The 23,872-nt window shown below is 30.4% G+C and overlaps 1 protein-coding gene across 2 annotated transcripts in view; it reads right to left on the minus strand.

Annotated features, from left to right (window-relative positions):
• Positions 1-23,872, minus strand: part of jus (EB domain-containing julius seizure protein) — a 246,225-nt gene that overhangs the window by 180,879 nt on the left and 41,474 nt on the right. For both annotated transcript variants that reach the window (XM_085953442.1, XM_085953441.1), the window contains exon 2: positions 17,738-17,931. In XM_085953442.1, coding sequence (XP_085809568.1) covers positions 17,738-17,852 — 115 coding nt within the window. In that variant the 5' untranslated portion in view covers positions 17,853-17,931. The remainder of the gene's footprint in view (positions 1-17,737; positions 17,932-23,872) is intronic.

Consider the following 23,872-nt stretch of genomic DNA (forward strand, 5'->3'; position numbering starts at 1 on the left):
ATAATATATTCTCTCAGAAAGTGTTTTTAAAAAATTTGTATGTTCAATACACTTAATTGTTTGGTGTTGACCCAATACAAATATTAACCCCATAATTTGTTCATCTATTGTACTGTGTACTATTTGTGTTTAATGTTTATAGTTTCTGTAAAAATAAACATTTTAAAACTTTCAAATTATTATTTTACTGGTATTAATAATTATTGTGTATGTATCGTAATTCTGTTAACAATAAAGAAAGGGGTTAATTGTTTCCACTTCAAACAATTAACCGTATTAGCAATTCTGTGTAAATTTGTGGCTGCTGGCTTGTACTTTTGTATAGGGTTTAAATTATAATTGAGTCTCACCAAATATATATAAAATTCATCATATAATTTGTTCTTATTGCTAATGTAATTTAAAACTGTTGTATTGCATAGGCGCTGGCCTTCCACCCGAGAGTTCTGGGTTCGATTCCCGGTCATGACAAAAACACTTATGTGTTTTTCTCAAAGCCTGGGTGTTTGTGATTGTTCAAAATTACTAACAACCACCTTGTACAAAAAAACAAGGACATGGTTATTAATAATTAAAAAAAAAAAATACGTACCCGGAAAATTCTCCACCGCGTTAATATTTAATTGCACGCACGTAAAATATAGAGAAATAAATAAATAAACAAATATCATTCAATAATGTAGATTGGGGGGTAACTTTCAATAACGACAAAATGTTGAATCAATTTACGAACTCGACTGAGTGAATTTGTATTTTTATCCTTTCTAAATAATTCAGGAAACCAATAATTAAAGAAACAAAGAAAAAATTAGGAAAAAAAATATAATTTCTGCGTTCAATTGCCTGCGAATTAAATTTTAAATAGTCTATTTTTATATATTTAAATAATTTATTGTATACATAATAAATTATTAATTAAAGATGTTCACTACATGAAATTTAGATTAAGTATTATAAAAATACAAAGCAAGAAATAATCTTTGAAAAAGAAAACAATATAATACACAGTTCATAGTTTAAAATGTCTTCGTCTCTAAAAAGCGTATTGACCAAATGTACAACCCTTGCTTTTGATACCTAATACACAGGTAACATGTTAGCTAGTGATACAGGGGGTTAGTTAAATCTCGTTGACTGGTTGAAATGATATTTTATCAATAATATAATAATATTTATGGGCCTAGCACTTGGGTGTTTTCAATATAAATCTTCACCCATAACATAAATAAACAGTTTAAGCGATTAGTAAATTCCAGTAAAAAAAACTATTCAGAAACCTTTCACATACTAATAATATATACACAATTTGAAACGAAAACTGTAATCTTCTTTTCAAATGATGCGAAGAATGCGTACCCATTTAAATACAAGTAATCATAAAAAACGCTAAAGTGGTATGTCATACGACATATATACATTATATTTAGAAGAGATCTTTATTAAGCTAAGTATTTATTTCGACTTCTACGACGTAGAAATGAAAACTCTGCCATTCTGGGCAGTGTTGACCTGTGTGTCCCTGAGAACTATCATAGAAATAGAGAGCATCAGTTGTTTATTCTCCCAAGGTGCAGAACCAACCTGCCACTGGTAATGCCGATTGGGAAGGCTATAACGATGTTCAATTAAATTGTTTCGGGTGTTGATATATTCCACTTGCGTGAAAATGAGTTAAAGTAGACGATATTTTTTTTTACCTTGAACTTCTGTAGATTTATAATTGTATTTTCACTGCTTTTGTATGTTTTTTTTATGTTCTATTTTTATATTTCCATTTTTATCGTTCTTATTACTTTTTTCATTACAATAATGTATCATGTCATGTTGTGAACGTCTTAAACTTATAATTTGTAATGTCCAAGATATGTTAAAAAATAAATTGAAAATTGAAATAATAAAACTTATAAAAAAGGACGCCACCTTTTAATGCGCTAACAAACGGAATATTATTTTTTAGATGACTACAAATTTAACTGCATTTAAAACTTTCTAGAATTTATGTTTATTCTCTCTGTAGATACTAGATATTATAATTTAGAGGACTTGGTTAGATATAGATATAATATGAAAAAGATATAAAAGATTGACGATAAACGATAAGGCAAAGGGGAATATTTTATGTTCTAGCAGCGAATAAAATTTAAAGGCTGAAAACTATGAAAAGTGGTATTATATTATTATAAATGGTTTTAAACTGATTCTTGAAGTGACTTCATATAACGATTTAAAAGAAAATTGATTCGACGTAGACGCAAATAAATAAAAATGACATAATTTCCAGTCGTTATTTTCGCGATTGTTTCAAGTTGGTACAACTGCGTGAATATTTCCCTTGATTTTTCCACGACACGAATGGCTGCCAACAAAGAATTTCCACCTTAGGCAGGTCACTTCAGCGGAAAATCTTGAGCCTTCCGTGACAAAGTCAGCACACTTCGGAATTACCATAAATTATATTATATACAAGTATACTTGTGGAAGATTGTGGAAAATATTATCGCGAGATTACGTTCGCGACTTTTTTTTAAGGTTTGTACCAGTGGTGTGCGATTAATAGATGCTGGGGATAAAGCGCATCCCTAAATTATTCCAACGTACCTATACAAAACATAATTTTACTATCATAAATGTATTAATTTAAAAAAATATATTTAATATAAATATTATTCTTTTTGTTATTATCGCTGTGTTGTTTAAGTTATCAGTATATCAGTAAAATCCGTCGCAATAATTAAAAAAGGGCTATCAATATATCTTTGAAATCGATAATATATCACGGTATGCGAGTAATCAAAAATACGTGGCGTATTAAGGGTAAATTGCAATAACACGTATCTCTCCATATAAAAATTGTACGTGGTGTACTAGTCGCTCGTTAGCTTGCTAAGATTTTTATATTATTCTATTTGATTCATTGATTTAATTAAGTATACATAAATTGCATACATTACAATACAAATTTACGTACATATTTTAAAAGATGAATTTAAATTGAAATGTTTCAATACTTACACAAGTTTTGAAAAAAATATTAAAATTAATCATATAATATAAAAGTTGTAGCAGGTTTAGTAAAATATTGTTTAATTTGGTTGTTGGTTTACTTTTTTCTTCTTTTCTGTCTCCAATGGGTTAATAATGAAGAGCATATTCCATAAGTGACCGCACGCCACTGATAGTACCTAGCAGCAAAAAAAACCTCGAAAGGTTGTTGAGAAAAGAATAGAAAGAAAATAACAATGACGAAAAACAATGTCAATAGGTACAGAGTGTATGAACACACTTTTTTGTTATTTAAGTCTAGAGTTTTTGAGATTTATATCTGGAAAATGTTGAGAAGTGCGTGAAATATGGCTCAAGTGAACCAAGTCTCAATATTTACAGTGAATGATACAGGTATCGCTTTTAAAGTGAATCGGCATTAAAATAATGATACATTGTTGGAAGTAGAACGATAATTTATCACCCGCGTAATTCATAAAACACCTTGTCATGTTTTGACACTTAATAAGGTACATACGCACAGGAAGTTAATACATCGTATGTATACCATGATTATACAGTTTTATGTCATATAATATGTTTTATTTATTTATTTTATTTGATAAAATACCATTCGGATAAAATATGTCAAATTATTATTACGTCTTATTATTTGTGTGCAAAATCAGGTCTGTTTGATATCAACGATCACTTTAGCTAATGAATCTCCCAATATAATATGGAACAATTTCTAAAGTCGTTAAATATTTTTAGTGATTACTTTCCATTAGGTACCTATGTCATTTTTGGGATGTACTTATAGCGCTATGATACCGGATTGAGTGAGTGATTCAAGGGATATTTAAAAAACATACAAATTGTAACTCAATATCCACCCTACACAGGGATTTATTGCGTGGGTAAATATCAGACTCCATAAAAGTCTTTCTAATATTGTACGGAATTTGCAATAAAAATATATATTTATCATTTTTGGTTTATTTGGCATAAGTGGAGAATCTGTGCCTCCATAGAGTAGAGGTTTTATTAATGGACTTTTTATGTGTAGTAATAGTTGTCAGCTTAACATTCATTCAATTAGGTTCATGCTTTCGCTTAAATACATATTGAGAAATCAATATGTATTTTTTGCCAGACACAGAATCCAACCCATGCCAACATGTATGGCCGTCAAAAAAGTCTTCTTTCGATACCGATTTGTGTTTTTTTTTTACAAATAGGTCCTTTGAGGATAAACATCATTTATCAAGTATTTATATTTTTTTTTATATGACAGATGACAGCTCTATCCATATGGCTTCAGAAACAAACGTTCTACCCACAGAACAGATAATAAATTATTTCTGAGTTCCCTGGTTCTACCCATTACGAAATCGAGGAATTCGTATTATCACAATGTGCAAATTAATATAAAAATAGTTATTTACAGTTTTCGAATTTATATATTACAGTCTTTTATCTGTTCATAATGAATGGGGATTGCAATACTGGTATTTCATAACCGGTATACCAATATTTTTCGAAACCGAAATACCGGTTTTAAAAATATAATAATAAATGAGTAAAGGGGGCAATATTGTGTTTGGTTTTACTTTTTATGGGAACAGAGTAAAGAAAAAGTGTAAAAGTGCAATTAGATGTAATTAATTACCAGTGGGGCACACACACATCCACGATAAAATTAATTTATTAAAAAATCATTCGAAAAAGATAGTGCCAATAGTTCATATGTAGTTCACAATATAGATATTTGTACACATCAGTATCCCTATCATAAATCTTACCTTTACCAATTTTAAAGTTAAATATATGTAGGTACTTATATTATTTTTGTTATAAAATATAAATATTTTAAAGAGATTTTTATATATATATTTATTGGTTTCTGTTTTATATATTTTTACAAATACCAGTATTGGTATTTTCATTCGGTATTGCAATCCCTGTTAGTGAAGAAACCATTTCACAAATTTAAAATCAATATTATAAAATTAAGTATTTGTATTAAAATAATTATCTATACTTGTATATACTAAATTAGTAAATAGTTTTCTTCATTACAGTGTATTTATTATATATCGACGTTTCCTGTAAATAACTGTGTTCACAAAGTATTTTTTTTTAAGTAGTCTTATAAAACGAGTTTAAAGTAATCAATAAAATTACTGATCGTTAAAAATAATATCGTCAAAGTCTCTAGATATAAAAATAGAAATGTAATGGATAATAACAAATGGATGTGTATTATATTATACAACATCGATTTTTTAATACGTTTATTACTATATTACGAAGTCGCTATATATTTTTATACCCGCGATACGTTGTTCGTAGGACTATAATTAAGTTCCTTCATATTGAAGACGTATTGTAGTAAAAATTAATACTTCCTACATTCATGATTAAATCGTTCACAAGTATAGGCTTACTTTTAAGCAAGCGTCGTTTTTTTATAGTACCATACTTAAAAAGAGTATAAACACAAATTGAGAAATGTACGACAAAACAGTTTAACCAAATAAAAACACACCAACAAAAAGTGTTAGAGATACTAAACTATATGACATTTTCAATTTGCTCACATCATCATGCCATGTACACGTGGTACAGACTACACACGTGGAAAAAGTAAAGATAACGGAAAATTTTCTACGCAACACGGCACTAAAAAGGAAAAAATGTAGCCTTCAATTTGCGAACATTTAGACCATATATACACTTTTATCAACCCCATGAATTCTAGACGCTGTGCAATATAAAAAAGCTTATCGTTTCTCTTTATATATGGTTTCATCTTTACTTGGGTTTTTTTACATACATTATTAATTTTATTATGGTATATAACTTTTTTACCCATTTTTTAAATATATAAGAATATAATATTATCATCGTTCGCAATTTTCACTTCATATGGAGTGTATGTCCTCTTCTTTATTAAAAAATATATTATTCAAACATACAGACCCTTTCTTTTCATTGGTGCCATTGTTATATGCTTCCATATTATATATATTTTTTTTAATTCCCAGAATTATATATTTTGTGTACCTAGTGTTCTTATTTCATGGTGTCTGCACAAAGCTTTAACTTCTTCATCGCGGAGCATTTAATTACCACATTTAAATAACATGCTAATTATATCTAATGACGACACAACAGCTGTGCCGTCAGCGCTGTAAGCCAGCGCCCATTGCTCCTTTTCTAGTATTGGACAGTTGTTAACGACATGCCACATTATTTGAGATATGTTGCCGTCACATGAAAAGCATTTATCATCTCTCAATTTTGCTTCAAGAATTGGTTGTTTGCTATTTAAGCTATTGTCTCAATCTCTAGTAAGCAAAACAGAACATGTATCCCTTGGATCTAGACATATGCAACACTTGAAAAATACCATGCGAATAACCAAAGCTATGGGATCCAAACCCATGCATTCTGAATTTGTATCAAGCAATGGTACCAACGAAACTACCGGCCGTATAAATGTATGAATGTTAATATTGCACCTCTGCACTGTTAATTACCTTAAGTGAGTGTATTGGATGAGGTAAAATAATAGTGTATTATAGTAATTACTCACCGTACATATTATATCATTAAACGGTTTAAATGTAAATAGTATATGATAAGTTTGAAGCAGGTTTGAAAGTGGGTCGATTGTTTGGAGTCCGTATCAGTGGAAGTTATGAACTTATGGTAAAGTCGATCAGAAGATATTTTTTGTTTTAATTAGGTACTTGGCGCTATATGGATAATATTAGTGCACTGATTGTTAATGCATGGGTCGCGACCCCTTGTGGATGTGTCTTATAAGAAGTTGTAAACTAAATAGTGAATTTACAAAAATACTATGACTTAAATTTTTTAATTGAATTTCTAAATTCATTATTTTTATTGGTGTCTCGGTGTTTTAACAAGTTGACGAACATCTACCATTTAGGTCACTTTGTTTATTTATAAAAAAATAGCGCTTCTTAATGCAGCCTAATAAAAATGAAAATTATAATTGAAATTTTTCGTTTACTTATTTATATATGAGGTTGCAAACAAATTTAGTAATGAAAACTCTCGCAAAATACACGATACTACCATCGGAATGCTTTATTCGGTATCCCGGTCAGTATATAGTAGGTATGCTGTTTTATGTTGTAAATGTAGGCTGTGGGGCATTTATTTGATGAACCCCATTGACCAAAAATTGGAGATATTCATTTCAGGAAGCAGGGATAAACATTTCCAGTATAAAATATATAAAACTGCAACAAACAATATATTCAGAAATAAGCACTGTGAGTCGAGGGTAGAAAAAAATAAATCATAGTCTTTAAGTGATTAGAAAAAGCAAAATTCCAAAAAAGAGTCCAGAAAATTGAAAAGAAATATGACAATTAATAATGCACATGAAAAAACAATAACATGTAATAAAATGTGATAATTGTCATCTCACATAAAAAACATAAGATTTATTAAAATGATACTTTATCAAAATTACTCGGATATTATAGAAAAGGATCGTGACTGGAAAATATTAGAAACAAGTATATTAGGGGATCTTGGACATGGTGAGGTTCATCCCTTGCTCACATAATGTTTTTCGGAAAAAAATATTTAGTGATTTTTTAATACAATTTCAGTCAACATTTAGAAATAAATTTGAATATTATTAATTACTTATTTATTATTAAAACATGTTATATTATTGCTTTTCATGTAGTTTCATTCAACAGTGATTGAATTGTGTTGGTTTATTTAAAGATCGATAAACCAGCTACAAGAATATTTTTCTCGTATACTAGAATGTAGACGTTATCGGTTCGATTTTTTATTGCTTGTTATATTCATTCCAGTTACAGAAAGTGTGAAATAATGAACGACACGCGGGAACGTGGTTGCGTACTGTCTAAATAATGCAAGGCCATAAAACAGAGGGAAGGGGGCGACAACCGGGCGGCGAGGTCTACGATGCTCGCCTGCCGTAGCACTCCCCTGGGAAGTACAATGACCCACCTGGAAAGTGGGACCGTAGAACTACTCTGCCGTAGCGGCGGCAAAGAATTTTACAGTTTAGCAGCAAAGATAACTTAGTATTGACTTAACACAAGGAAGAATTACATTTTCTAGTGTTTTTTGTCACGGAGATATGAAATAATTTGTGTATATAGCTGGTCAGTGGAATCGTAGTACGTCTACGTATACCGTAGAGCGTTGTTAAGTTAACATTTCAGTTTTAATATTACTTGCTATCATCGAACAATTAAGTGACAAGGATTTATAAATGATGCCACATAATACCTAATGTAGTTTAAAATTTAGATTAAAGCCGTAGAGAAGATATGTCGTAGAAGTGATATTTACTTTTTACAGTTTAGGTTAGTAAACCATTTGTCTTACAAATAACGTATTATACTGGTATCTCTATTTATTAAAATATACAAATAAGCTAGCAATTATTGTTATATATGCATAGTTGTATCTAATTATCTATTTAATAATATTGGATGGGTGGTATATCTACAGAATAAAGCAATTTACCCGGATCATATAATCTGGCTTGATCATACAATTTTATCAATACATTCTATTAATGTGGCGAAAAATAAATTCTAATTACATTCATATAAAGATGTTGGTTAGGCCAATTATGGTGGCCGTCATTCCTTATCTTCCCACCTACTTCATATCCTTATTTCTTATTGTCATGAGACCAGACGACGAGACGACCGTGATTGCGAATAACAACCACTTAGCTCAAGTGATATCCAGAAAGAGGACGTGTGCAAGCTTGTTATTGCTCAACTATCGCTAACTACAGCATGACTAATACAAAACGTATCTGTTCGACCTGCACTAAATCTGTTACGGTTTGAGTGAACGTCGCGTCTATACCATCCATTATGAACTTAATTCATCAACCAAATATCATCATCCATCAAAAGTGTACCATCCGTTTACCAGTGCGTGAACACCGAACCGGCTCCAGTGCACGCCAGCCCCCTCAACAAAAAGGTCAGTATCTGACACCATGTGTGAACCCCCTCTCTAGATCCGTAATCCACCAGCATCCCTAAAAATAACATTTCACTGCAAAAAACGCCACCAGATGGTAAATCCGCATTCATGTTTCTACAGTATTATCGTAATTTGTCGATAATTTTGCTGCATATAATGCTACATTAATTGTACATGGCACGTGGTTAAAATAAGGAATTGGAAACCTATTTGATCTATTCTGCTATTGTATTTATTTTAATATTGATATTTTTAAAGCAAGGTTGTGTCTTGTATTATTCAACGTTTGTTACCATTCCACATAATTGATATACACCTTTAAACAGTTATATAAAATATATTTGTACCGAGCGGGACATGAATCAACATCCGTTGGATTTCAGCCACTCTACCAATTAAACAACTGATAAGTTGTGTATATTAAATAACGAATACTTTTTATTTTTTAATTTTATTATAAAAAAGTTCAAGTAACCATTATGAACAATGTTTTTAAAACGTATTATTGATGTAAACATTTTTTAAAATATGGTAGGCAACATTGAAACTTCTATTATTACTATATTGAATATAAACTGAATTCTAGAAGTGTTAATTATTACTAAGTGATTTTTTTGCATGTCATACTTATGCCGTAGTTTCGTTTTTTTTCTTGAAATGTTAAATTAATTTATTGTAACCAAATATTTTTCTATAAAGGCCAAGTTATGTTTGCGCGTGAGGTGGCAAACTATAAATATCGACTTCCGTTTTGTTTTTTTTATTTCAAAATATCAAATATAATGACGTTTAACGTTATATTATCGACTGTTAAAACAATATTTAAAATATGAAACGACTCACTTACGGTAATTTAAACAATGTTTTAGTAAAAAATAGTATGTGTAAAATGCTGCATTCTGGTTTGTCGCAACATCGGCATGGTGACGTCACAGCGTGTCGTGCTCGATATAAGTTAGCTGTAAAAATATCGGTTGGAAAGGGTCTTACAGTGAAATTGATATGCGAGAAGGCATATATGATACATTTTCCTGGTGATAATAGCCCGTTTTGTTTTATTTATTCGATCAATCGTGTCGCTTGGGAAATGAAAAGGTAATACAAAATGAGATTTATTTGGAAATGGGGAAAAACGGTGATAATTGCGAAAAAATATTATTATTTGGCGCTACCCCCTCAGGTAAATCCCGACCACCTCATATCCTTTCATATTTTAGCAAATTTGATATACCTATTGATAGGATGGGTTTATGTAGGGTGTTTATTTATACTTTTACACTTATTAAAAACACGGATTTAGGGACATTAAGTATTACGTAAGTATATTTCGCTTTTAAGACGAGTAACAATTTATTAATTATTAGAAACATTTGTAAACGCACGCTTTGGCGCAAAGAGGTGGCAAATTGTATTTAGTACCTATCTCGGTCCTTCGTCCGCCCAGAAAAAATTAACGGTATTTTTTTTGTTTGTTTGTTTGGCTGTGCACCCTGGCCTGGCCTGGCCTCGACTCATTTACAGTTACAAAATATAATATTATTATCATCCCAACTCTGTTGATTACAAGATTTTTGATGGGGGATTTAGGCATTGTAATATTTGGTATCATTATATATATATATATATAGTCTGGATGATCTTTTCTACTCCATCCGGCCACCAAAGTCGCGGCCTCTCGGTACATTAATTCTAGCTGTATCTACGTTAAGTACTTTATCTTTATAACATTGACGATGTAATATCCAGTTCACCGTAGACACCATATTTGAGGGATGTATTTTCAAAGGGAACTTATTCCACTACTTGATGAAAATTAGTTATGAATGAATGCCAGAATTTAAAGGATAATATTTTAACAAGTATTTTTTGTATAGAAGAACCTAATAGCATTCTTTCCAGTAGAAAATCAACTTAAAAATGAGTGTTATTTACAAAAGTAACTTATTAAAATACAAAAAATACAACAAATTGATTTCGAAGAGCGCTGATGAGCAGATTAGACTGGTACATTCTTAAATCTTGTGAATTATTCGTTGAATAAAAGAACTGGTTAATTAAAAATTATTAGCAAGCAATTAAGTTACATAAAAATATTAGTGAAAGCCGTGACGTCGGTTAGTAGTTAAAGTAGTAGGTACCTAGTTTGATTTATTAAACAAAAACCGATTGCCAAAGTAGCTTGATTTCGAAGAGCGCTGATGAGCAGGTATTAAAAAGGCCAATAGTTAAAATTTGTCGCAATTAGTACGTCGCCTTGTAGCATAAAGGATAAATGCGCGGACACCCTGCGTAGTAAACTCAAGAGATGCAGAGTTCGATACCTGACGGGGTGGTTTACTTTTTTCAAAAAAGGATTTTTTCTATTGGCTATAATATATTTTCTCAGAAGTGTTTTTCAAAATTATGTACGTTCAATACAAAAAATATATGTAACGTCAACACTGCAAACAGTTTTTTGGGTTTTGCCAAAAATTTGTTGAAGTGGAATAAGTTCATTTTGAAAATACACGCCTGATTTTATTTATACAAATTGGACCAAGTACATTCCTAAATATCCAGTCAATACATTAGTATCTGACAATCAGTTAACTACGAGTCCATATTTCAGTTCTTGTCGCCGTGATGTAAGTGTCTTATATAACTATATCATTATTTTTTAAAACAAACAAATTATTATTTATATAATATAATATACTATATAACCTTAAAAACAATACAGAGGAAATTTTATTTATTCATTACTTATATAAAATTATAATTGATTATATTATATTACTTTGGTAATGTACATTATTTCCTATAAGTAACCAAATAATCCACTTAGAACTTCATAGAGGAAAAAGTAAAGACACTAATAGTCTACGGAAAATTTTTACCTACGAATAAAGTATGAGGGCAGACGCAAAAATGTTATATTATTTAAATTTAGTGTTTTTATAAACATTTTTTATTAGGATTATTCAAGAATCTGCTACTAGTATAGCAAATTCAATGGTGATCGTCATGCCTTTGCGAGTGATTTTAAAAATTTAATTTAATATATTTTTTTGATAATTTTCATTTTAAATAATCAATATGTATATTAAGAATAATTAATGATATGTTATAGGTTGCGATTTTTTGAAGTCAGATGTTTATTAGTATATTATACTTAGGGATCGCAATACTGGTATTTAAAAACCGGTATCCCAGTATTTTTCCATACCGAAATATCAGTTTTAAAAATCAGATAATACCGATTTTTATTCGGTATTGAAAGTGGAAACAAAATGTATTAATTAACGTAGAAGGTTTAACGTGACTGAATTTTTTGTCAGATAACGCGATGTCTGGTTTACTTCTGTTGCCTTTCAACGCTCTTGGAGACCAGCAATAGCACGCGCTATATAATATTAATATTTTAAAGAGAATTTTCATTATATATATTATATTTTTATTTATTGTTAGATACTTTTGTTTTTTTTTCCATATATTTCACGAATACCGGCATTAGTATTTTTATTGTGTATTGCGATCCCTAATAAATAAAATTTTTCATTTAGAAATATGAAAAAAAAATATGAATACTCTTAAACACGAGCTGATTATTTAAAACGAGAGTTATCACTAAAATGTATTAAATGCAGGTTTTGCCAAAAACGTTACTCTCCGCCTTAATTGGCTTTTAACTAGAATTATTCAAATTTCTAAATGTAACACCCCAATTTGCATTACGCAATGTTATTTGTGCTGAAATAAAGTTGTTAATATATATTTAATGTTTTGTTTTAATTTAAAAGTGAGTAGGTAATATTGTTTTTAATCATCAGTGAATAATGCTTGTTGTTATCACTACGATTGTTTGGATACGAACTTCAATTAAATTATCACAATTGAGAGACTATTTTCACTCCATGTCATACTATATCAATTCATAGAGCTAAGGTATCGTCAGATATTCATGATAATTAATTTTATTGTTAAATATTCATTAATAATATTAGCTTCTAAATGCTGCCAATAATAATTATTTTTATATTAAAAATGATTGATTTTGCCATCTGATAAATGTTGTTGAAATACATAATATTCCAAACAATCAAACATCCTTTTTTACTGCTATTCTAAATATTTGAAAGAAATTGAGAAAAAAAGAGAATTGAAAGAGTAATAAATTATAATGAAGTTTCCAGATCAATTCCTATAGTTAAAACGAACACTATTATGGTACCTATTCATTATACTAAAAATACGTGATTTATTTTTAAAAAGTAATAAATTATTAGACACGTCAAAATAATATTGAAATATATTATAATTTGAATGAAATAAATATTACGGGAAGACAGTACAAAACTCTTTTTCATGAAAACAAAATACTACACCATATAACGGATTTAGTAATAAGTCGCTTAATCCAGTAATCCGGCTAATCTTTACTGCCGGAATGCTCTATTTATTGCATGGAGAGATTTCAGTACCTACATAAACCGTAAGATTAATTATAAGTAGGATACTGCTGTTCTGATAACTCAAATATGTATATGATATATATACGCCTGCGATGTCCAAATGGTTACGTATCCGCATGGTAAGTCGAGGGTCTTGGGTTCGAATCTCGGGTCTGGATAAAATTCACATATTCTTTTTCAGTGTGTGTTTAGACCAGAGTATATACCTACTAGGTTAAACAAGTGGCCAACATTCATTTCTCGTAAAAAAAAAACTGTCACGAAACCTCTACGTGAGATGGAAAAGATCAACTTTATACTAGAATTGAGATTGTGTATGATTAGCTATTATGTCTTCACGATTATTTTCTATTGATTGTAAGTATGCACACTTAACAAAGAAATATCACAATATCTGAGGCTCTTAAAATATGGTTACATACTAGTGGTAAATATTGACATCCTCAAATGTATCGAAAAGTACCGAGAAGTTCTGTGTAATATGAATATAAGAAAAGTGCATTTTACATATTAATATGAGCTTTAAGCCCAAAAAACTCTCAATATTCGTAGCAGAGAATAACTACCGCATTTTGTGGCTTATACTTTTCATGATTAATACAGGTGCATTTCCAGACAGCTGATTCAGGTGGCAAGTAGAAGATAACTTATCTGAGGTAGAAGACAAGGGAAGAATAAGAATATTTACAAAATATTATATTTTAATAATTTGTATGTCATATTTAATGATTTTATTTCGATAATTCATCATCGTCATTAGTTTCTTCTCAATTAAGTGCGGCATGAAAGTCGCCTTAATCTCTCTCTACTCTTCTCTTTACTGACACGTTATTATACCGAACCTTAATATATCGTCAATACATCGTTTTATGGGACATCTTTTTATTCGTCTTATATCCATTGAGTACCACTGGATTTACGCACTAAGCCATCTTGTATGCGAGATAAGTATCCGACCCATTTTCATTTAAGGGATTTGGAATACTTAATTACGTTGCATACTCTCTTTTGTTCTTTTATCCATTCAATTATATTCCTCTCATTGTGCGCGCTGCCCATTATACATTTCTTTATGCAACTCTTAATTTGTAATACTTAATAATTATTGTTTTTTTTTAATTGACTATGTCCCTCTGTTTGGATTATAAATTTGGTTTTGATTTTTATTATTTTAATACCTTTTTATTATTTTGAATGAATTTACTTAGCTAATAATCGATGAAACACTATGCATATTATAATATAATAATGATTTTGAAAGTAAATTGAAATGTTGCACGTTTAATACAGTGGAATGAATGAGAAAATCGACCCGGCGTAATTGAAATATTTATTATATAGTTGCGGTTTCATTCGAGACGCCATATTGCAGGCATAAAACAGGAAAGCCATTTCTGGCCATAAAAATAAGATTGCATGAATGCACTCAGACAGAATATATCACATATAAAAATAGACACAAAACACTATAAATATAGACAGTTTCGTATTGAGAGTCTGGCCTCTCATTAATTTGTATATATGTATGAAATTAGGAAATCTATAACTGAATAGTGATACTCTAAAATTATTTAAAATATAAATTTAAATCAACTGCAATTAAGACAATAATCGTTCTTGCTACTATATTAAAAATAAATGATTATGCCAAAAACTATAATAAAATAATATAACCGAATTTTGGATTGAAAAGTTATGTATTTTGATAAGTGCCTAAACACATCTAAAAAAATAAAGATAGTATTTATTAGCAATAAAAGAAATGAGAACTACGCCAATGTTAAAAATGAGAAGAGAATCGGCTGATATTAAGATATTAAAACGTATACCATGGCCTCCACATCCTGAAGCGGGCCCACATGCTAGGTTCTTTAGCGGGGCCCCTATTTACCACTATGGTTAAAGGCAGTGTAAAGCTCTACAGTGGTGTTTAAGTTATAATTGAGGGTATTCAGTGTATTATTAGCGATTTTGTATTTTAATGGATCATCTTGAATTGTGAAGTTGTCGAGTATCGATACACAATAATAAAAAAATATATCGTACCGTCACGTAATTATTAAAAAAAAATAACGGGCAAGAAGCAAAGTAGCGCCGCAGGCAACTTTTTTTTACTATTAGAGCAAATTTGCGATGTATGCTTATCTCAGTTATCTGGTCTACCCGTCACGCCGGGCCCCCCTTGATACCGTGGCCTCAGGCTAGAGCCTTGTCAGTCTCCCCTTGTAGGAGCCACGATGTATTTACATATTCTATCGCTCTATCAGAACCGTTCGAGTTTGGATGAAGGCTGTCCGAATTTTCAACTTCAGTAGAAGTAGACCGTTTTGAAGACAAAGTAGAATTATTAACAAAAAAACGTTATTTCAAAACCATACTATGTATGTAATGTGTTTTACTATTATTGGATAGTTACATTAAAAAAGTGAAACTTTTATGATTTTTTTTATTATTTATATAAATAATAAAGATCAGGTTAAAAGTAATTGGGAGACACTTTTTTCGGGAACATTTTATAACTAACATGTTATAATACAGAGTTAACGATTTGAACAACGTATGAGATGGTGTAAGGTGGACTATTAATAGTACTAATGTAAACTATGTAAATGAAATAAAGTTTACATATTATTAATAAAAACAAATTATTGAATTATCACCAGAATCACTAAGTGAAATGGATGTCATTGGTTGGCGAGGAATTCCCTCGTTCGAAATATTTGCAATATCATTCTCCACTGAGCACATCTTCTTTTTATATTTTTATTGAGTCGCTATTCAATTTATGTAGGCATGAGTATTAAAATAATAAAACTATCTCTATAAACAATGAATATTTTATATCATACGGATTTATTGGACATCTGAAGAGATTGTAAACAACATATAAGTAGAACAAGTCATAATTTAAAAAAGATATTTGTTAGGAACTAATTTTCAACAGAACCGAGTTGAAACAGTTGCTAATTTTCTATAATTAAATTATTTAAGTAGGCATGCAAAACAAAAAGTAATTAACTCTTGTTAATCCAAAAGTTTGATTTATTTAGGGCATGTAAGCGATATGTATTAATTAATTAACATGACCTTATCCCAGCTTAAAACTTGTAGTAAAGGAGATTTTTTAGTTATGAGTTAATCGGAATTGAAAATTAAAATACAAACATGTGAAAACTGTGGCAATTTAAGTAATTTTTAATAGGGTAATAATTATTTGTCTACGTTAGCCCTTAAATGCATAAATAATATAAACGCCTGGGATTTAGCACAATTTTAAATTTTACTTGGTTTGTGAATTGGTCATGTTGCACCATACCTACAGCAACAGATCAACTGATTTTACTTAAGTAGTTAGGTAGACAAACATCGTATCTAATTAACTCAATTATTTCTTTGTGTAGAGGACACGGGTGAATAACGTCACGAGCGATGCAGGTAGACACAGTGTGACGGACTTTAGAGGGGAAGGAAGAGCTCGGAGTAACCTAAACCTGCCCACGTTGCAAACACTGGCGTAAGAAAATTAACTGTTAAGTATAATAAAAGAAAGTTCACGATGCAACACCTCCTTAATGTCAAACAAAAATATAAAGTATGATATCAAATACTAAACATCTTATAAAACTCGCGTAGTTCACATAACAAGACGTTCAAATGCACATTCTTAGCACACGATAGCTATCTCAGTTATAATACTAAAGAGAGCGGGAATTGTCCGGCTATATGAAACCCCTTTCTTTGCATAATATGTACAGACGTATAGTATAATCTCAATTTTGATAATATTTACTTATCTATGAAACGTTGTACTATCATCTTGCTTCTCAGTACGGTTACCACATTTAAACAAAACACAGTAAGTAAATCATATTTTCTACTTAATTAACTAAACATATAACCTGTTTATATGTCAGATAAAAACTATATATTACGTTTGGCTTATACGCATTTGTCAAACTAATTTACTGGCTATACGCCCTAAAACCTTTCCTTTATCCATATGTCTTCTAGTATAACACATTATGTTGAGATTATAAGAATATGGAATTCTTTCTCACTCGCACATATAGTAAGTCTTTGTTCAGGACTTGATCACAATCTACAGGAGTAAAAGTTTACATTCAAGGGTCAGTGCCAACCCATCATCTATCGGTTACTTCACACTCCCCGCACACCATTCCTTATAGTAAAAATCTGCTGCTTTTATTATAGTTATTGTGACCTTTATCGTGAGGTAAGTTTTATGGAAGAAAAGAAAAAAAAATGTGACTCACCGAAATCTGGGCCATGATCCTGCGCTAGGGCGACTGCGGCGGCCAAAAGCGCGACGAGCAGTGCGAGAAGGGTGGGCGCGAAGCTGGGCTGCAGCCCGTGCCGTCGGCGAAACATGGGGGTGGTGGTGGGTTGGCGCTCCGCTTCTGGACTGGAACCCCTCTCACTGACCCTCGCGTGTCACATCTCGAGAGTACTGCAAGAACAATATAACAAAATTGATACTATCTACTATGATAACCAAGCCTTAAAAAGCCAGTAGGGTAAAGATTGTTCGGTCGTAAAATTGTCTTTGTGGGCATAAGTGAAAAAGGTTAAAATTGTCTGCTTGTAAAATAACGCTAGAGCATAGACAAAGTAAAATACATTGGTTGCCGTCTAGATTCTGAAGGAATATTGAAGTTTAGACCATATGGTCAAGATCAGGAGTGAGTTGACAAAAGACACTTTTGAAAAAAAAAAATTTCATCCGTAATCGAGACCGGGCACTCGATGGACAAGGTGTGATAAGATACTGCATTGTATCTGTACTGATCTATAAAGTCGACTCTTGGATGTTAAAAAAAATGAAGTCTTTCAAGATGTGGTCTTATCAGCGTATGAAGAGATTGTCCTGAGCTGATCACATTAGCAATGGTTTTAAAATGAGCTACTAAGCAAAGAGAACTTATAGCTGTAGCACAAGAACAAAGTAGCACACTTCGGTCATATTATCTTCTGCAATGAAAAGTATAATTTACTCTTACTCATAATGTAGGGAAAGGTGGATAGCAGTAGAAGAGTAGGCAGAATGAGATTCTTGTGTCTATACAACTTGTGTACTTACTTACTTGACTTAATGTTCAGCGCATTGGTGATCTGGCATGAATGGCTTCAATTCAATTTTTACCAACCTTTGAGAGAAGCTTTGTAATTAATGTAGGTTAATATAATGTGTCTAATTTAATTATATCTGACGTATATACTTATTACAAAATAATATATTTTAAATATTTTTAAGTGTTAACTATAGTGTGAGCAAAATAATACATCAAGTACCTACCATACGTAATGTTTGATCACATCACCCAAAAATAGCAACTTCTGCCTATATTACAAGAGATAAGGTACCTATCAAAAAATAAGCGTTTGTAATCCTGAAATAATCCGTACGTGCATGCATATACCTACCATGCTAGTTTTTACTAACAAAAAATAACTCATAACTACTCCGAGTAACTTGCAATTTAAATGTCATCAGTCAAAGCTTTTATAATTTACAATTATGAAATAGCTAAATTTGATGGCTACAATACAGTGACGTCCCGTGGGGGTAGGCAGATTGAGCGTCGCTTGGGGGCGGCACTTACCCGAAGGGCGGGAAATCGAGGAGAATCATTATTTATATATATCAATAGCTACCTAAACTTAGTAATAACGAAAATATATTTCCATTAAAAAAATCAGCTCACTGGTTGAAAAGAAAATGTATTAATTATTACTATAAAAGTTTTAAAAGGACTTTATTTTTTTGTCGGGTTCGCGATGTCTTGTTTACTTCCGTTGTCCTTAGACGTCACGTTCTTAGTGAACAGATAATGACACGTGTAGATTTGCAAATAATATTTGAATTGTAGGTTATACTTACATTAGGTAGGTCATACGTACATTAATTTAAAATTTATCCAAATATGTTTGCTAGTTACTCGTTTTGGAAGATGTCAGACGTATTTTTAAATGTACCTATCTGAAATCGTAGATTCGCAATATTGTCTATTGAAGCAGAAATGGCATATATATAAGATTAATTATTAGTGGTAGCTATTGTTAGTAATGTATCCATACAACACATTTCTTAGATATTCGAGTCATGAAAGGATGATAAAAAATACTGTAACTTTAAAAAAAGTGGCGGCATTTTGGCACTGCTTACGGGCGGCATTTTGTCTAGGGACGTCACTGCTACAATAGTATTTCAATAACAATTATTACAAGTATTCCTCTATATATAATGACATTTAAATTATAGTTATTACGGATCAATCGATAGTAAATACACCATACCTAAAGTTATTATAAAATGTCTAAATCCATAATTTATTTATTTAATACATCACTGGTGTATAGTGTAATATTTTATAAAGCACATTGGGAATTTGATAAAACAAACTTCATTACACAAGTACCTACACTTCATTTACAAAAGCTTTACGGGCCATCGAATTTTTGTGTTGCCAGTTTATTACTCTTATTGCTATAAATAATTTGTATTTCTCCACTTTTCGGGCGGTAACAAAGCTAGTAATAGATTAACTCATAAAATGACCCTCGTAAAAGTCCTTTTTATACAGTGACCTTTTACACTCTTACAAAACGGTGCTTTCGGCTGGCCTACTTTTCGACAAATTTTCGTTCAAATTTCCCGCTAAATAAGTTTAAAATGTTCTCGATTCTTTTCCCATTATTTTGTATTCTATTGCAAACAAAAGCTTCTTTCGTGTTCGCTTCATACATATCATAACACAGGACTACTAGTGGCTAGCACGTAGTATGAAGTTATTTCAGCGATAATATTGTTTCTTACCAATTTGGTTAAAACCCTCATGGAGAGGTGAAAGTAAAACAGTATTACACTCATTTCATTAAACATATTCTTCATTGTTATTGTTACAATGCACTTACGTGGTTGTTAAAAAGAACTTCTTCTCTTGATATTCCATTGAAAATATTTAAATTTATATAATTATTATTTTTAAATCGATATAGTTTATACTTTTAAACTTTTTTATTGCTTTGTATTTTCTCTTCGAAGATCATTAATACCAATCAGAAATACAATTTTTTAACAAACCATTTCTTTTATTCAATGACAAATTCACAAGATTTTGTAACATTCCATATATTGAAAACACTTCAGATATATACCCACTAGAAAAAATCGTATTTGAAAAAAAAATACGAAACTCGACGGGATTTGAACCCGTTTAACCATTGATGTCACGCCAATATTTGCATTAACCAATTATTATGCCACGAGCCTCCTGTCTAATAACGATAATTTAAACTAGCAATACTAGTAATTTAAGCTACAAAAATAACGCAATTTGATAAGCATTTCATGTAAGACCTACCAATTTCAATTGTCGTAATAAGATAAGAGGCTCGTAGCATAATTGATTAATGCACAGATTGGCGCGACTCCAATGGTTATACGTGTTCAAATCCCGTCGATTTTCGTATTTTTTTTTCAAATATGATTTTTTCTCATGGGATATATATATATCCGAGGTGTTTTCAAGTTATGTACGTACAAATACAAAATTATCTTCGTCAAAAGCTTTGGGTAATTTATTTTTAGCCGCTTTTTAAAGATATTTTAGCTTAACCAATCTAACTTTTATCATTCTATGAAGTCAAATATGAAAATCTTTTGAAAAATATTTCTGCAAAAATTAATATGATAGTCTTCGACCAATTTAACGGTATTTAAGGTAGCTTTTTAGCATCTACGAGTCACTTTATTTATACCTATTTATCGCTTTATAAATAATGTTTTATTCGCTTCCGTCAAAATGTGTCTAATTTATTATCACCATTTCTGGTGATTGTGATCGATATAATAATATTATAACAACGAACACTTTCGTCTATTTGCTAAATCTAATAAACCAAATTAAAATAAAAATAATTGATTTCTTAATGTTGGTACCTACTATTCGTAAACAGTTATCGGAAAGTTATATTTGAATAGATATCAGTTTACCTAATAAATAATACAGGTATACTGCATACCTAAGCAATTAAACTCTCATGAAAACTTAACAAAACAGCTGTCAGAACTTCTTAGGCAAAACATAACTGTACAATATACATAACTTTGTTTCTTCCCAATATTTCAGATCAATGTAATTGAATATTGCCAGTTCAATGAATGTTTTAAAGTATTAACTAATATCTTACTGCGTACATTTAAATAATGGTTTGATGGTAATATAGTAAGTAAATAATTTTGATGCTGTAATGTAAATGAAATCAGGTTGTTATTATTTTCTCTTATAAATGTTTTGTTACCTTTGAAGAGACGGAAGAGAATAATTTTGTTAGCAAGTTTGCCTACGGACAAAAGCACGAGGAAAGTGAATTTGTCAGAATAGAATTATGCCAATGATAATATTATCGAGCCTTATTAAATTTATGCCCTTTTATGTAATAAGTACCTACTATATCAGAACTCAGTAGGTACTTATGTATAATTTTGCTTGGAATGATTGCTTGACAACTTCAAAGAGCATTGGCAATAAAAATATTTTCTTACAACTTTACTGTAAATAATTATATAATACTGGATTTAATAATATAAAATTTATATTGAAAAAAAGTTATTTTTTTGTATAGGTAGGCCTGAAATATAAAGCCTGATAAAATTGATGAAAGTTTTTTTTTACTTGTACTTAAAGAAAATATTATGTACCTACTGCGAAAAAATCATGCATTATGTAAATATTTTTTTATTTAACATTATATAATATTTTAAATCAATAAAATATACTATTAGACGGCGAGTCATTTTTTATACTGCCATATAGTTAAGTATAATATTCTGCCACTACTAAGTACCCATGGTGGCCTCATTGGTAGAGTGGCTGTTGCGGAAGCCGTAGGTTATTAAGTTATTTTTTGAACGTGTATTTGATCATGTGCAATGACTCAATGGGTTACGGCAAATGACTAACAATTAAAAGTTTATTACTTTAACTTTAGTAGAGGTCTATAATATTAAGCTAAACATGGTAATTTACTTTTCACTTTTACATATCTACTTAACAACCCACATGCTCAGCGTAGGTCAAAATGGAGCTTTTATGGTATTTTCAAAGTATAACCCTGGACATTCATTAAACGTTGTAGATAACCTATTTATATAATTTTGAAGCCTTATTATCTTTTATATTTATTTTAAACATTTGATGACTGCACAAAGTATTTTTATTACCTACAATAGTATTCTTTTAAACCGCTCGCTCTAATGTTTTAGAATATAGTCATATTTCAGTACGTCCATGTGCAGTGATGTTAAGATTTTTTATGTTTATTAATTTTTAAATGCATTTACAAAACCATTAGTAAAATTAACATTGACATTTTATAGTGACATATTTACGATAAAAAAATATATTTTATAATCTTTGTGATCCTAAATTTGACAAGAATTAGGCATTTTATTATTCAAAAAACGGGCATGATTAACACATTTTAAGATAATTCTAAAGATACTGATTATAAGCTATGTTTTTGACCATTCCAATGTTATAAACATCCTACGAATAATGATTGCTTTATAGTAATTATTGACCAAAGAATAAGGTAGTATTTTTCTAAAATATGCCATTCCTATTGGCATTTCCCAGTGGCTAAGCTACAACATACGGCCGTAGCCATAAATAAACGATAAATGAAGTAGATAGTAAGATCATGGTAATGCGCGTGTTTGAACTTTGAATTCGTGATTGTTTAAATTTTAGGTATTATTAAATACACTTTTGTTTACTACACTAATCTATTGTGGTGTTATAAAGAATATAATATACTTATACTTAAATATTATATTTTTCTTTTATCAGAATATACGTCATATGCTACAGAGATCTTAACTATTTCGTCGATTCAATGGCTTGTAAGTGTACTTTGCTTTATACCTACTATGTTATTATATTTTAAAATTCTGAATCTATGAATCTATGTTATAATTAGGATTCATGTTTGCACGGATGCGATTATATCTTGGAAGATGAATACTACAGCAGGCCATGAGACTCAATAATATTATTGTAGTGAAACAGTAGTGTATTTAGTAAAAGAAAAGAAATAATCACAAAAAACAGCAAGAATTTTAGAAAATTACATACATGTCATTGTGACCTCAATGAGAATCGAGTTCGGGGCCCTTGGATATACTTTTATCGTAGCTGAATACTTATAAGTTGTATGCACAAAAGCTATTCAATGCTTTTATATTTATATTTGTATAAAAATGAATTTTTGAAAAAACCCCATTGGTAAATTACCCCTTGGGCCGCCCTCGGATTAGTTTTCATTTGGATACATATTTTATTACAAAACACAGAACTGTTTTTTTTATGCTTGTTTATTCGTTTGAA

Source organism: Rhyacophila brunnea, unplaced genomic scaffold (assembly GCF_057557595.1).
Source record: "Rhyacophila brunnea isolate RB1 unplaced genomic scaffold, BYU_Rbru_1.0 scaffold_10, whole genome shotgun sequence".
NCBI classification, from domain to species: Eukaryota; Metazoa; Arthropoda; class Insecta; order Trichoptera; family Rhyacophilidae; genus Rhyacophila; species Rhyacophila brunnea.